Source organism: Macrosteles quadrilineatus, unplaced genomic scaffold (assembly GCF_028750875.1).
Source record: "Macrosteles quadrilineatus isolate MER2022 unplaced genomic scaffold, UCM_ALF_1.0 Scaffold_1__1_contigs__length_201487025, whole genome shotgun sequence".
Lineage (NCBI taxonomy): Eukaryota > Metazoa > Arthropoda > Insecta > Hemiptera > Cicadellidae > Macrosteles > Macrosteles quadrilineatus.
This window is the reverse complement of record NW_026542594.1, coordinates 126,359,687-126,374,425: the sequence shown is the minus strand read 5'-3', so window position 1 is coordinate 126,374,425 and position 14,739 is coordinate 126,359,687. Positions and strand designations below refer to the sequence as shown.

The following is a 14,739-nucleotide window of genomic DNA, read 5'->3' as shown; positions in this document are numbered from 1 at the left end:
CAAATCTGTATTTTTAAATCTCATTTCAATTTCATTAAGTATTGTTGTATCAAATGTTAGAGTCTCACTCACACAAGCCTACATAAAACACACACACTATCTCGGCTGTGTTGCCCGATGCAGGACGAATCCTATTGGTTAAAAAATGTGGCGTGATATGGACATGGATAAATTTGCGGTACCCCTCTAAGAAACATTGAGGTAGCGTCCCTTCCCCCTCCAAAAATAATGTTCAGTTGAAATGTAACTCTCCTTGGCTGAATACGTGCATTGCGCCGTATTTCGTTAGTCTTTCTCTATTTATAAACTTTTACCTCTAAAACCGTTTCTCGGACTCTCTAACGCTCTTCTATCGTTTGTCACGAACAATTAATAAAACTTTCTCGACGTCAAACTCTGTAAAAGGTGTTTTTTTTTTCTTAAATAAGTTATTAAGTACGTTATCACTGTCGCCGCTAAGTAGTTACGTCCGCCGCGTCTTCGTCGCGAGTGCCTGTGTCAAGTGCCAACTTTAGTGGATTAGGATTACTGGATTCCCCAAAAGTGTGCACACTTCCCTCATCTCTACTCAACCTACAAGTTGGCTACCCTCTTCCCAAGACGTCGTCTTCTGCCATCCACTCACGGCTTCCGCCCATGTGCCACCTCTACTCTCTAGTGTTTCTTGTTACTCTTCACCCTTGGATTATTGGTGAGTCATATATTACCCTCTTTACGCCCCATTTAATGTTTTTTTTTTTTTTTTTTTTTTTTTTTTTTATTCAAGCAAAACCAATTATTTATTTATTGAATAACTTTAAAGCTATACAAATACAAATGTAATTTATATAATGAAAAAAAGAAACCTTAAATTGTTCTCTGCTCCGTGTTCAAAGGAAAACCTCGTTGTTGTTGACATCAATGTATAAAAAGAAAACAAAATTCGCAGGAAATAAATTTATGTCCCATCTTCCAAAAATACTTCTAACTGAAAATGATACAAAAAAGTTTAAAAATTGTCTGAAACAGTATTTGATTAAAATTGCCCCTTATTCTCTTAAAGAGTTTTGGGAGAACAAATAAAATAGATATTCTGTCTTATTTTTAGTTCTTAAATGTAAAACACTTTATTTTGCAAGATCTGACTCTATTCCTGTACAATTGTACTTAAATGAATAAAGGATATTTTGATTTGATTTGATTTGAATGTAGGAGACATAACCTGAGTCATCTAACCACTGGATCATGTAATGTGGCTCATCAGCTGTTACCAAGATTGGTGGATACCTTTGACCAGTCCTGGGGTACTCACCGCGATTAAGCCGCCATATTTCACGAAGCTGCAGTTCTCCGTTACCAGAAACAGCTAAATGGAAATGGGCACCAACGTCTGGTTGTAGAGGATCCACAGAATACGGACGTATTTCGTGAACCTGCAGCCCTTCGTCCGAGTCTGAATCGATCCTTGGTACTTCAGTAGAGGGTGGTGAAGAAACTCCTTCATCCTCAGAATCAGGAGAGTCGTATAATTTAGGATGGTCTTCTTCGTCCGAGTCTGAATCGATCCTTGGTACTTCAGGAGAGGGTGGCGAAGAAACTCCTTCATTCTCAGAATCAGGAGAGTCGTATAATTTAGGATGGTCTTCTTCGTCCGAGTCTGAATCGATCCTTGGTACTTCAGGAGAGGGTGGCGAAGAAACTCCTTCATCCTCAGAATCAGGAGAGTCGTATAATTTAGGATGGTCTTCTTCGTCAGAGTCTGAATCAATCCGTGGTACTTTAGGAGGTGGTGGCGAAGAAACTCCTTCATCCTCAGAATCAGGAGAGTCGTATAATTTAGGATGGTCTTCTTCGTCAGAGTCTGAATCGATCCTTGGTACTTCAGGAGAGGGTGGCGAAGAAACTCCTTCATCCTCAGAATCAGGAGAGTCGTATAATTTAGGATGGTCTTCTTCGTCAGAGTCTGAATCAATCGGTGGTACTTTAGGAGGTGGTGGCGAAGAAACTCCATCTTCCTCAGAATCAGGAGAGTCGTATAATTTAGGATGGTATTCTTCGTCCGAATCTGAATCGATCCTTGGTACTTTAGGAGGTGGTGGCGAAGAAACTCCTTCATCCTCAGAATCAGGAGAGTCGTATAATTTAGGATGGTCTTCTTCGTCAGAGTCTGAATCAATCCGTGGTACTTTAGGAGGTGGTGGCGAAGAAACTCCTTCATCCTCAGAATCAGGAGAGTCGTATAATTTAGGATGGTCTTCTTCGTCAGAGTCTGAATCGATCCTTGGTACTTCAGGAGAGGGTGGCGAAGAAACTCCTTTATCCTCAGAATCAGGAGAGTCGTATAATTTAGGATGGTCTTCTTCGTCAGAGTCTGAATCAATCCGTAGTACTTTAGGAGGTGGTGGCGAAGAAACTCCATCTTCCTCAGAATCAGGAGAGTCGTATAATTTAGGATGGTATTCTTCGTCCGAATCTGAATCGATCCTTGGTACTTCAGGAGAGGGTGGCGAAGAAACTCCTTCATCCTCAGAATCAGGAGAGTCGTATAATTTAGGATGGTCTTCTTCGTCAGAGTCTGAATCGATCCTTGGTACTTCAGGAGAGGGTGGCGAAGAAACTCCTTCATCCTCAGAATCAGGAGAGTCGTATAATTTAGGATGGTCTTCTTCGTCAGAGTCTGAATCGATCCTTGGTACTTCAGGAGAGGGTGGCGAAGAAACTCCTTCATCCTCAGAATCAGGAGAGTCGTATAATTTAGGATGGTCTTCTTCGTCAGAGTCTGAATCAATCCGTGGTACTTTAGGAGGTGGTGGCGAAGAAACTCCATCTTCCTCAGAATCAGGAGAGTCGTATAATTTAGGATGGTATTCTTCGTCCGAATCTGAATCGATCCTTGGTACTTTAGGAGGTGGTGGCGAAGAAACTCCTTCATCCTCAGAATCAGGAGAGTCGTATAATTTAGGATGGTCTTCTTCGTCAGAGTCTGAATCAATCCGTGGTACTTTAGGAGGTGGTGGCGAAGAAACTCCTTCATCCTCAGAATCAGGAGAGTCGTATAATTTAGGATGGTCTTCTTCGTCAGAGTCTGAATCGATCCTTGGTACTTCAGGAGAGGGTGGCGAAGAAACTCCTTCATCCTCAGAATCAGGAGAGTCGTATAATTTAGGATGGTCTTCTTCGTCAGAGTCTGAATCAATCCGTAGTACTTTAGTACTTTTTTGTACTATTAGGAGTTTATCGTTCCCCAAGCGCAAGCAGTAAACTATTTTTAGATAAACTTAGTTTTGTGATTGACAGGCTCTTAGGAATTTGTAAAAATATAATTGTAGCTGGGGACATTAATATAAATGTACTGGATAAAAATCACACATATAAACAGTTTTCAAACATGCTAAAAAGCCACAGCATGAGATATTTGGTGGACTTTCCCACAAGAGTTGTTAAAAATTCCAAATCCTCTATTGATAATTTTTTAACTAACATTACTGATGTACAGATGTATGTATATGGTTTAATTACTTGTTTGTCAGACCATGATGGTCAGGTATTTGAGATGAATATTACCCTTGATCATAACAAAAAAAAATCCATAGTAAAAACTTGTAGAAATCTTGGCCAAGAAAACATCAATTTGTTTAAATCAAAACTGAAAGATGAGAATTGGATGGAAATTTACATGTCTCCTATTGAATATAAGTACTCTAAGTTCCATCAGAAATTTTTTTATTATTTTAATGAGTGTTTTCCACAAATTACTGTTAGAACAGGCTCCAAAAAGAATTGCTGGATGAATACTAGGTTAAGAGAAGAGAGGGAAACTATTGTTAGGCTAAGTAAGTGTGCAAGAAATCAAGACAAAGAGTGCAAAGAGCTTAAAATTCGTCAAAGAAAATTTAAATTTGATCTTTTCAAAACAAAAAAAGAATATTATAACAAAAAAATTAAACATTCATCAAACATTTCAAAAACAACATGGTCAATTATTAACAAGGAAGTCTTTAACGGCAAAAAACAAAAAGAACAGGAAAATATGTCATTAAATGTTAACAATAAGATAGTTAACAATCCAAAAGAAATAACAAATAATTTTAACTCATTTTTTACAAAATCCTCTACGTTACATACAAAATTTTGTAATACTACATCAGACACCTCTTCAAAAAATATATGGCATACAAAATTGTATTTCGAACCAGTAACTGATACCAAAATAATAACTATTATACAATCTTTAAAAAATAAAACAACATCTGGCTATGACAATTTATCAGTAAAAATGTTAAAAGAGGTGAAAGATGAGATTAAATTAATTTTAATGCACCTAATTAACTCATCATTTGTAACAGGAATTTTTCCAAATGAGCTTAAAATTGCTAGAGTGGTACCTGTTTATAAGAAAAACTCTAAGAAAGATATTTCAAACTACAGGCCAGTGTCAATTCTCCCGGCAATATCAAAGGTATATGAGAAGGCAGTGTACAACAGGTTGAACAGTTTCTTGAACCAATATGATCTAATGGATAATGAACAACATGGTTTCCGTGCTGGTAGATCGACAGTTACATCAGCGGTTAATTTTGTTGAAGCCGTGATAAATTCACTAGATAAGGGTTTAAATTCAGCTGGCATCTTCATGGACATGTCCCAGGCATTTGATAATGTAGACCACCATCAATTAATAGCTAAACTTGATAATTTGGGAATTAAAGGAGTCACTCTCAAATGGTTTAAATCATACTTAGAGGAACGTTACCAATTTGTGGAAATATCAACTTTGTCAAAAAATAACATCATCCAAAAAACAAGATCTAATTTATCAAAGATATCATCTGGTGTCCCACAGGGATCGATTCTTGGTCCTCTTTTCATGGCCCCCACATTTAATTGTGGGCCCTGTTACCACAATCTAGCTCGGGCCCCCTACCAACCGGGGGGTGTGGGGGGTATGGAATACCCCCCAGCCTAGAGGGGGGTTCGGGGGTCCTCCCACGGGAAAATTTTGAAAATGTCATATATTTTAGTGAGTTTTTAAGGCAATCTAGGTATTAAATTTGTGAGTGGTAAATGGCACTTTTGCAGTATTTTTTAAGGAAGAAAAGAGTTCTTCAATGAGTTTTATAGAGTTAAAATTACAGGAATTCCGCAATTAAAACTATTATATCAATACACAAAAGCTCCATGCCTATTAATATTTCGTCTTTTTTATTTCCCTGTAAAAGGGTTTAACTTCTATAATTGTACTTTGTAATATGGAGTAGGAAGAAAACTTTCGTAAATCGAGTTTATCAGCTTACACCAATGAAATCATATCTTATTCAGTGACAATTTTCATAAAGAATTTTAAAAATACTTCATTTTTTGGGAGTGGATGCATGAGCTGCCGAACTTGCGCGATTGGTCTCGGAGAAAAACGAATGTGCACGAGTAACGCCGAGAATGACCGATGCTGTCGATGCCGATGCTATCCAATCCATGCTGTAGTACAGTATTATACCGAGCGAATTGGGAAGAAAATTTAGGTCAAAATTATTACAATCTTTCATATTTTTTAAACTTCAAAAGTAAAGAATTTTTGTGTCAAATAACATAGATAGCTGGCTGTTCTGCTGTTGTATAGTACATTACATTACATACATACGCACCTATAGTATTTAAATATAAACTAGCCTAGAATCTAGAATTAATACATTTTAAATTATTTAACTTTGTTTTTTGTAAAATATATATATTATTTTTTGTCTTCAATTTATGATCTGCTGTAAAGTAATCTACGATGAAAAAAAACGGGTAGGCCCGGGCCCCCTGAGGGCCCGGGCCCTGTGACCAGAGTTGCACCAGCCCCACCCTTGTGGGGGCCATGCCTCTTTTATTCATATGTTACCTTAAAAATCTTCCAAATTCTCTAAAAGACCCAGGTAGTAAGATAAGTATATATGCAGATGATATTAATCTTAACACCACTGGGAAATCCCTAACTGATTTAGAAATGTCTGCTAAATCAGAATTAAAAAGTCTGAATCAGTTTTTAAAAGACCATAATTTAGTACTTAATGCTAGTAAAACTAATTTCATTCTTTTCAAAACAAAAAGAGACAAAAATGATCAAAGTATTAAGTTAGATATAGATACAAATTCCATTGCTCAAGTTAAAACCTCAAAACTATTGGGTTTGATAATAGATGAGGATTTAAGCTGGAATAAACATGTCGAGTATTTAATAAAAAAACTAAATTCTGGTATATTCGTCCTAAGAACAATGTCATATCTCTGTGAAGGATCAGTACTTAAAATGATATATCATGCTCATATTGAATCACATATTAACTATGGAATTAGTATTTATGGTGGGACAAAGAAAAAGAATTTAAAAAAGATTTTGAAAATACAAAAAAAAGCTATCAGGATAATACATAAATTAAAATACAACCAGTCCGTCAAATCTTATTTTCAAGGGATGGGCATTTTTACAGTTCACGCCTTATATATTTTTGAAACAATTAAATATTTTTTAAATATTGCTGAGACTCAAGAATTGCCTGTGCATAATTATAATACAAGGGGTAAAAATTATTTAGCTAAAGAAAAACCAAGACTTGAACTTTTTAAAAATAAACCTTCTTATATTGGAAACTATTTTTTTAGAAAACTTCCTAGCTTTTTAAAAAAAGAAAAAGAAAAATCTAAATTTATGAAAAATCTGAAGGCATTCTTACTTGACCTTGCACCTTACAAAATAGAAGATTTTAGTAATTTCAATTTAAAATAATGTAGCCTATAGTATTTTGTTTAAATGTTTCTTATTGCTAATTTAGGTAGTAAGTAACAATAGACAATAGACACTATTCATGTACGAAAATTTGTACTGTGTGAATAAAGACTCTTTGAATCTTGAATCTTAGGAGGTGGTGGCGAAGAAACTCCATCTTCCTCAGAATCAGGAGAGTCGTATAATTTAGGATGGTATTCTTCGTCCGAGTCTGAATCGATCCTTGGTACTTCAGGAGAGGGTGGCGAAGAAACTCCTTCATCCTCAGGATCAGGAGAGTCGTATAATTTAGGATGGTCTTCTTCGTCAGAGTCTGAATCAATCCGTGGTACTTTAGGAGGTGGTGGCGAAGAAACTCCTTCATCCTCAGAATCAGGAGAGTCGTATAATTTAGGATGGTCTTCTTCGTCAGAGTCTGAATCGATCCTTGGTACTTCAGGAGAGGGTGGCGAAGAAACTCCTTCATCCTCAGAATCAGGAGAGTCGTATAATTTAGGATGGTCTTCTTCGTCAGAGTCTGAATCAATCCGTAGTACTTTAGGAGGTGGTGGCGAAGAAACTCCGTCTTCCTCAGAATCAGGAGAGTCGTATAATTTAGGATGGTATTCTTCGTCCGAATCTGAATCGATCCTTGGTACTTCAGGAGAGGGTGGCGAAGAAACTCCTTCATTCTCAGAATCAGGAGAGTCGTATAATTTAGGATGGTCTTCTTCGTCCGAGTCTGAATCGATCCTTGGTACTTCAGGAGAGGGTGGCGAAGAAACTCCTTCATCCTCAGAATCGGGAGAGTCGTATAATTTAGGATGGTCTTCTTCGTCAGAGTCTGAATCAATCCGTGGTACTTTAGGAGGTGGTGGCGAAGAAACTCCTTCATCCTCAGAATCAGGAGAGTCGTATAATTTAGGATGGTCTTCTTCGTCAGAGTCTGAATCGATCCTTGGTACTTCAGGAGAGGGTGGCGAAGAAACTCCTTCATCCTCAGAATCAGGAGAGTCGTATAATTTAGGATGGTCTTCTTCGTCAGAGTCTGAATCGATCCTTGGTACTTCAGGAGAGGGTGGCGAAGAAACTCCTTCATCCTCAGAATCAGGAGAGTCGTATAATTTAGGATGGTCTTCTTCGTCAGAGTCTGAATCAATCCGTGGTACTTTAGGAGGTGGTGGCGAAGAAACTCCATCTTCCTCAGAATCAGGAGAGTCGTATAATTTAGGATGGTATTCTTCGTCCGAATCTGAATCAATCCTTGGTACTTTAGGAGGTGGTGGCGAAGAAACTCCTTCATCCTCAGAATCAGGAGAGTCGTATAATTTAGGATGGTCTTCTTCGTCAGAGTCTGAATCAATCCGTGGTACTTTAGGAGGTGGTGGCGAAGAAACTCCTTCATCCTCAGAATCAGGAGAGTCGTATAATTTAGGATGGTCTTCTTCGTCAGAGTCTGAATCGATCCTTGGTACTTCAGGAGAGGGTGGCGAAGAAACTCCTTCATCCTCAGAATCAGGAGAGTCGTATAATTTAGGATGGTCTTCTTCGTCAGAGTCTGAATCGATCCTTGGTACTTCAGGAGAGGGTGGCGAAGAAACTCCTTCATCCTCAGAATCAGGAGAGTCGTATAATTTAGGATGGTCTTCTTCGTCAGAGTCTGAATCAATCCGTGGTACTTTAGGAGGTGGTGGCGAAGAAACTCCATCTTCCTCAGAATCAGGAGAGTCGTATAATTTAGGATGGTATTCTTTGTCCGAATCTGAATCGATCCTTGGTACTTTAGGAGGTGGTGGCGAAGAAACTCCTTCATCCTCAGAATCAGGAGAGTCGTATAATTTAGGATGGTCTTCTTCGTCAGAGTCTGAATCGATCCTTGATACTTTAGGAGGTGGTGGCGAAGAAACTCCTTCATCCTCAGAATCAGGAGAGTCGTATAATTTAGGATGGTCTTCTTCGTCAGAGTCTGAATCGATCCTTGGTACTTCAGGAGAGGGTGGCGAAGAAACTCCTTCATCCTCAGAATCAGGAGAGTCGTATAATTTAGGATGGTCTTCTTCGTCAGAGTCTGAATCAATCCGTGGTACTTTAGGAGGTGGTGGCGAAGAAACTCCATCTTCCTCAGAATCAGGAGAGTCGTATAATTTAGGATGGTATTCTTCGTCCGAATCTGAATCGATCCTTGGTACTTCAGGAGAGGGTGGCGAAGAAACTCCTTCATTCTCAGAATCAGGAGAGTCGTATAATTTAGGATGGTCTTCTTCGTCCGAGTCTGAATCGATCCTTGGTACTTCAGGAGAGGGTGGCGAAGAAACTCCTTCATCCTCAGAATCAGGAGAGTCGTATAATTTAGGATGGTCTTCTTCGTCAGAGTCTGAATCGATCCTTGGTACTTCAGGAGAGGGTGGCGAAGAAACTCCTTCATCCTCAGAATCAGGAGAGTCGTATAAATTAGGATGGTCTTCTTCGTCAGAGTCTGAATCAATCCGTGGTACTTTAGGAGGTGGTGGCGAAGAAACTCCATCTTCCTCAGAATCAGGAGAGTCGTATAATTTAGGATGGTATTCTTCGTCCGAATCTGAATCAATCCGTGGTACTTTAGGAGGTGGTGGCGAAGAAACTCCTTTATCCTCAGAATCAGGAGAGTCGTATAATTTAGGATGGTCTTCTTCGTCAGAGTCTGAATCGATCCTTGGTACTTCAGGAGAGGGTGGCGAAGAAACTCCTTCATCCTCAGAATCAGGAGAGTCGTATAATTTAGGATGGTCTTCTTCGTCAGAGTCTGAATCGATCCTTGGTACTTCAGGAGAGGGTGGCGAAGAAACTCCTTCATCCTCAGAATCAGGAGAGTCGTATAATTCAGGATGGTCTTCTTCGTCAGAGTCTGAATCAATCCGTGGTACTTTAGGAGGTGGTGGCGAAGAAACTCCATCTTCCTCAGAATCAGGAGAGTCGTATAATTTAGGATGGTATTCTTTGTCCGAATCTGAATCGATCCTTGGTACTTTAGGAGGGGGTGGCGAAGAAACTCCTTCATCCTCAGAATCAGGAGAGTCGTATAATTTAGGATGGTCTTCTTCGTCAGAGTCTGAATCGATCCTTGGTACTTTAGGAGGTGGTGGCGAAGAAACTCCTTCATCCTCAGAATCAGGAGAGTCGTATAATTTAGGATGGTCTTCTTCGTCAGAGTCTGAATCGATCCTTGGTACTTCAGGAGAGGGTGGCGAAGAAACTCCTTCATCCTCAGAATCAGGAGAGTCGTATAATTTAGGATGGTCTTCTTCGTCAGAGTCTGAATCAATCCGTGGTACTTTAGGAGGTGGTGGCGAAGAAACTCCATCATCCTCAGAATCAGGAGAGTCGTATAATTTAGGATGGTATTCTTCGTCCGAATCTGAATCGATCCTTGGTACTTCAGGAGAGGGTGGCGAAGAAACTCCTTCATTCTCAGAATCAGGAGAGTCGTATAATTTAGGATGGTCTTCTTCGTCCGAGTCTGAATCGATCCTTGGTACTTCAGGAGAGGGTGGCAAAGAAACTCCTTCATCCTCAGAATCAGGAGAGTCGTATAATTTAGGATGGTCTTCTTCGTCAGAGTCTGAATCGATCCTTGGTACTTCAGGAGGTGGTGGCGAAGAAACTCCTTCATCCTCAGAATCAGGAGAGTCGTATAATTTAGGATGGTCTTCTTCGTCAGAGTCTGAATCGATCCTTGGTACTTTAGGAGGTGGTGGCGAAGAAACTCCTTCATCCTCAGAATCAGGAGAGTCGTATAATTTAGGATGGTATTCTTCGTCCGAATCTGAATCGATCCTTGGTACTTCAGGAGAGGGTGGCGAAGAAACTCCTTCATTCTCAGAATCAGGAGAGTCGTATAATTTAGGATGGTCTTCTTCGTCCGAGTCTGAATCGATCCTTGGTACTTCAGGAGAGGGTGGCGAAGAAACTCCTTCATCCTCAGAATCAGGAGAGTCGTATAATTTAGGATGGTCTTCTTCGTCAGAGTCTGAATCAATCCGTGGTACTTTAGGAGGTGGTGGCGAAGAAACTCCATCTTCCTCAGAATCAGGAGAGTCGTATAATTTAGGATGGTATTCTTCGTCCGAATCTGAATCGATCCTTGGTACTTCAGGAGAGGGTGGCGAAGAAACTCCTTCATTCTCAGAATCAGGAGAGTCGTATAATTTAGGATGGTCTTCTTCGTCCGAGTCTAAATCGATCCTTGGTACTTCAGGAGAGGGTGGCGAAGAAACTCCTTCATCCTCAGAATCAGGAGAGTCGTATAATTTAGGATGGTCTTCTTCGTCAGAGTCTGAATCGATCCTTGGTACTTCAGGAGAGGGTGGTGAAGAAACTCCTTCATCCTCAGAATCAGGAGAGTCGTATAATTTAGGATGGTCTTCTTCGTCAGAGTCTGAATCAATCCGTGGTACTTCAGGAGGTGGTGGCGAAGAAACTCCATCTTCCTCAGAATCAGGAGAGTCGTATAATTTAGGATGGTATTCTTCGTCCGAATCTGAATCGATCCTTGGTACTGTAGGAGGTGGTGGCGAAGAAACTCCATGTTCATCAGAATCACTATCAGAGTCGTATAATTTAGGATGGTCTTCCTTGTCTTGATCGTTGTTGGCCATTGTGTGTGATTGAACCGTCTGGTCTGGGTCTGCCTGCTTACGTCTCACATCACTACACACACAACTCACTGCGACTGCGCAGCGCACCTACGGGCGCCGCCCCCCTCTCTTCAAACTGTAGTAGTGGGGACTTTGGCGGGAAGGCGAATCAGCGGCAAGGCGAATCAGCGGCAAGGCGGCAAAGATGGCGGCCACACCATAACTGGGCAATAATAATATTTAATTATAAATTATAAATCATCATCACTGCCCCCAATAAATAATAATATTTAGTTATCTGCGTGAACGGGATAACTTGAGTAATTTTTGTCCGATTTTGATGAAATTCGTTTTAAAGGTGTAAAGCGGGATAAACTTGAATGAGTTCGCGAACCAGCATGATCGGACCATGGGAACGGGGCTTTACGGGGGGTTTTATGGGGTAAAAATTGGTTTTTCTCACTTTTGACCCTTAAAACACAAAATTTCCCAATTTTTCTTTAGACCTTTTTAAAGAGCTTAAAAAAACAAATAATTTAGTATATAAAAGTATTTTTGTTCGGTTATTAATAACGGATAAAATTTAAAAAATTTTAAATTTAAAATTCCCATGTTATTCTTATGTAGAATATTGTCAAATATTGTAGTTTGCTTGTTTATGGATATAATTTGATCAAACTTGGCAAATTTATTTATTTTGTACTAAGCTATCAATATTTTACTAAAAAAACACACTTTATTAGTTTCCTTGTAGCAGCAAACTTAGGTACTCGTTAAACCTAATGATATTAAAATATATTTAATTGAAAATAATTTCAGACAAATGGAAATTCGCTTAGTCAGCAGGTTTGCTGCGGCGGGGGTATTTTATGTTAAAATGGTATAAGATTACCTGTTTCTGTCTATGATCCTAATTTGTAGTATGAGCTACCGGTTTCGAGGTTATGACCTCATCATCAGGCTCTTGTCACTCTTGCAAGGTTGTCGAGTTTTACAATTACACAAAACACTGACATTTAAATAAATAAAATACACGACATTGACTTTTACTTATTATGTATTTTATTTATTTAAATGTCAGTGTTTTGTGTGTTTGTAAAACTCGACGACCTCGCAAGAGTGACAAGAGCCTGATGATGAGTTCATAACCTCGAAACCAGTAGTAGCTCATACTACAAATTAGGATCATAGACAGAAACAGGTAATCTTATACCATTTTAATTTTTCAAGAAAAGTGATCCTGGACCAAATAACATCATTATTTTTTATCTTTACAAATTTGTCAAATTATTAAAATTAGTGTGATAGGGTACTTCTTGGTTTGGACATCAGCTGATAAAAAGTGACTACAGTATGTATTGTAATTTGTATAGACAATATTGGTCTTTATGTTTATTAGACCTCTTCATTTAATGGAGATCAATTATTTTGTGATGTAATAACAGGCAGTAAATACCTTAATACATGGTTTGTCTGACTATAATTTACTATTAACTCTAAGTCTTTGTTCTCAAGAGAACACTAAGATGCAATCATTGGTTCTACAATTGATTTAAAGTATTGATGATTACAGGTGGATCCAGTAACATTACTGACACAGTATGTCACTCATCTGCTATTTTGGGAAGAGTTGGTAGACATATCGAAGTTCTTAACGAGGAAGAAACATTTAAACTTTGCACTTTTCACGATATTCTTGATGAAAGAACTTTGACAAAACTGAAGGACGAAATAAAACATGTAAACTTGGAATTGAATGCCAGTGATATGATGCACCTGCACCAATCTGCAGATTTAAGCCAAATAGACCAACTAGACGATTTGCCATATTTAAAAAAAGTCATCACCAACCTAAAAACGAATATAAGAAAACAAGTGGAAGAAATATTTCATGTGGAAACAAGTGAAGAAATCACAGCAACTATCAGTAGCTATAAAAAGGGAGGTAAGATCTTAAAAGTACCTTCTCTCATAGGTCTTTGCCTCATAGGTACTTATTCTGATTTAAGATAGCAATGGCAAAATTTGCCACCAGCAATCTTTTGGACAATCTAGATCTGACACACCTTAATTATTTAGTTATTAGTTAACCCTTTGGGTCCCAAGGGCCGATTACATCAGCTCTGCCAATAGGTTTTAAAATGCCCACAGGCCGATCTGATCGGCTTTGTAATTAGCCGTGAAAAGACCCGAGGGCCGATGAGATCGGCCTAGCAACAAGACACGAAAAAACCCAAGGGCCGATGTCATCGGCTTTTAGTATTTGTTATGCAATTATGTTAATTTTCGTAATAAATGTCTATATAATACATCAAAGGACAGATAAAGACATTGTCTGTGGAAATATTTTCAGAAAACATAAATATAATATTTTATATAGTGCTACCAAGAGCCGAAAGTCGACGAAATTTACGTGGCATCACGCTTCGCTTGACAGTTTCCCGCCGACTGTACCGTTGTTGTTTAAACGTCATAATATAAAATACAATAATTTAGTAAACAAATAACTAAGTAAAAATATAAATAAATAAATAAATATTCTCATTTAGTGATTACATAACAACTTTCACCTTCAGAGCTGTTATATAATGAATGTGTAAAACTAGCCTATTCTTCCCGCGTTAGTGTTTTAACGCCGATTTGCTTCTTTTGGCGCATTTTCCACCGACTTCACTGTTGTTGTTTGCACGTGATTATATAAAACACATCAATTTAGTAAACAAATAACTATAAGTAAAAATAAAAATAAAGAAATAAATATTGTTATTTAGTTATTACACAACAACTTTCATCTTCGGAGCTGTTATATAATGATTCTGTAAAAACTTCCCGCGTTAGTGTTTTAGCGCGAATTTGCTTCGTTTGGCGCATTTTTATTTAGTTTCGCCCGGTCTTTCTGTGAGTGAACATCGATTTGTGACTATCGCGAATGTTTAGCTGTTTGGTGAAACTTGTGCGTGGGAAAATCCTTTGAAAAATGAGTGACGGAAACCGTAAAAGATGCCGGTCGCCCGCCAGTGAAGGTACACTAATCAATAATGTTATAGAAAGTGGTTGTAATTTTGTTGACGAAGACAATAGTAGTGACTCATTTGATGAAATACCATCTTCCGAAACGAGTGACGACTATGTGGATGACACTGACGAGGACCCAGACTACAATCCAAATAGAAGTAAGGAAAATAATCGTTTTAGTTTTTTGGCAAATAGGCCTAGTCGAACTGACTATGTAAGCGAATCAAGCTCTGGTTCTGATGATGATGATGATGATCAGTCTAGGCGTAGATGTAACTTATTTGGGCAAAGAGACCCTCCTAATGATGCATCTGAGGAAATAGTAGATGACCCTGAACCAATCAATTTGCCAGGCACAGCACATGACCTTGAACCGTTCAATTTGCC

At 38.7% G+C, this 14,739-nt stretch overlaps 1 protein-coding gene across 2 annotated transcripts in view; it reads left to right on the top strand.

Annotated features, from left to right (window-relative positions):
- LOC128984499 (prolyl 3-hydroxylase sudestada1-like) overlaps positions 1–14,739 on the top strand; it is a 64,673-nt gene that overhangs the window by 13,893 nt on the left and 36,041 nt on the right. The window contains exon 2 of one of the 2 annotated variants that reach the window (XM_054403829.1): positions 12,911–13,282. The exons of the other annotated variant lie outside the window; for it this stretch is intronic. Within the exon in view, the coding sequence (XP_054259804.1) occupies positions 12,911–13,282 (372 nt within the window). The remainder of the gene's footprint in view (positions 1–12,910; positions 13,283–14,739) is intronic. 2 annotated transcript variants of the gene reach the window in all.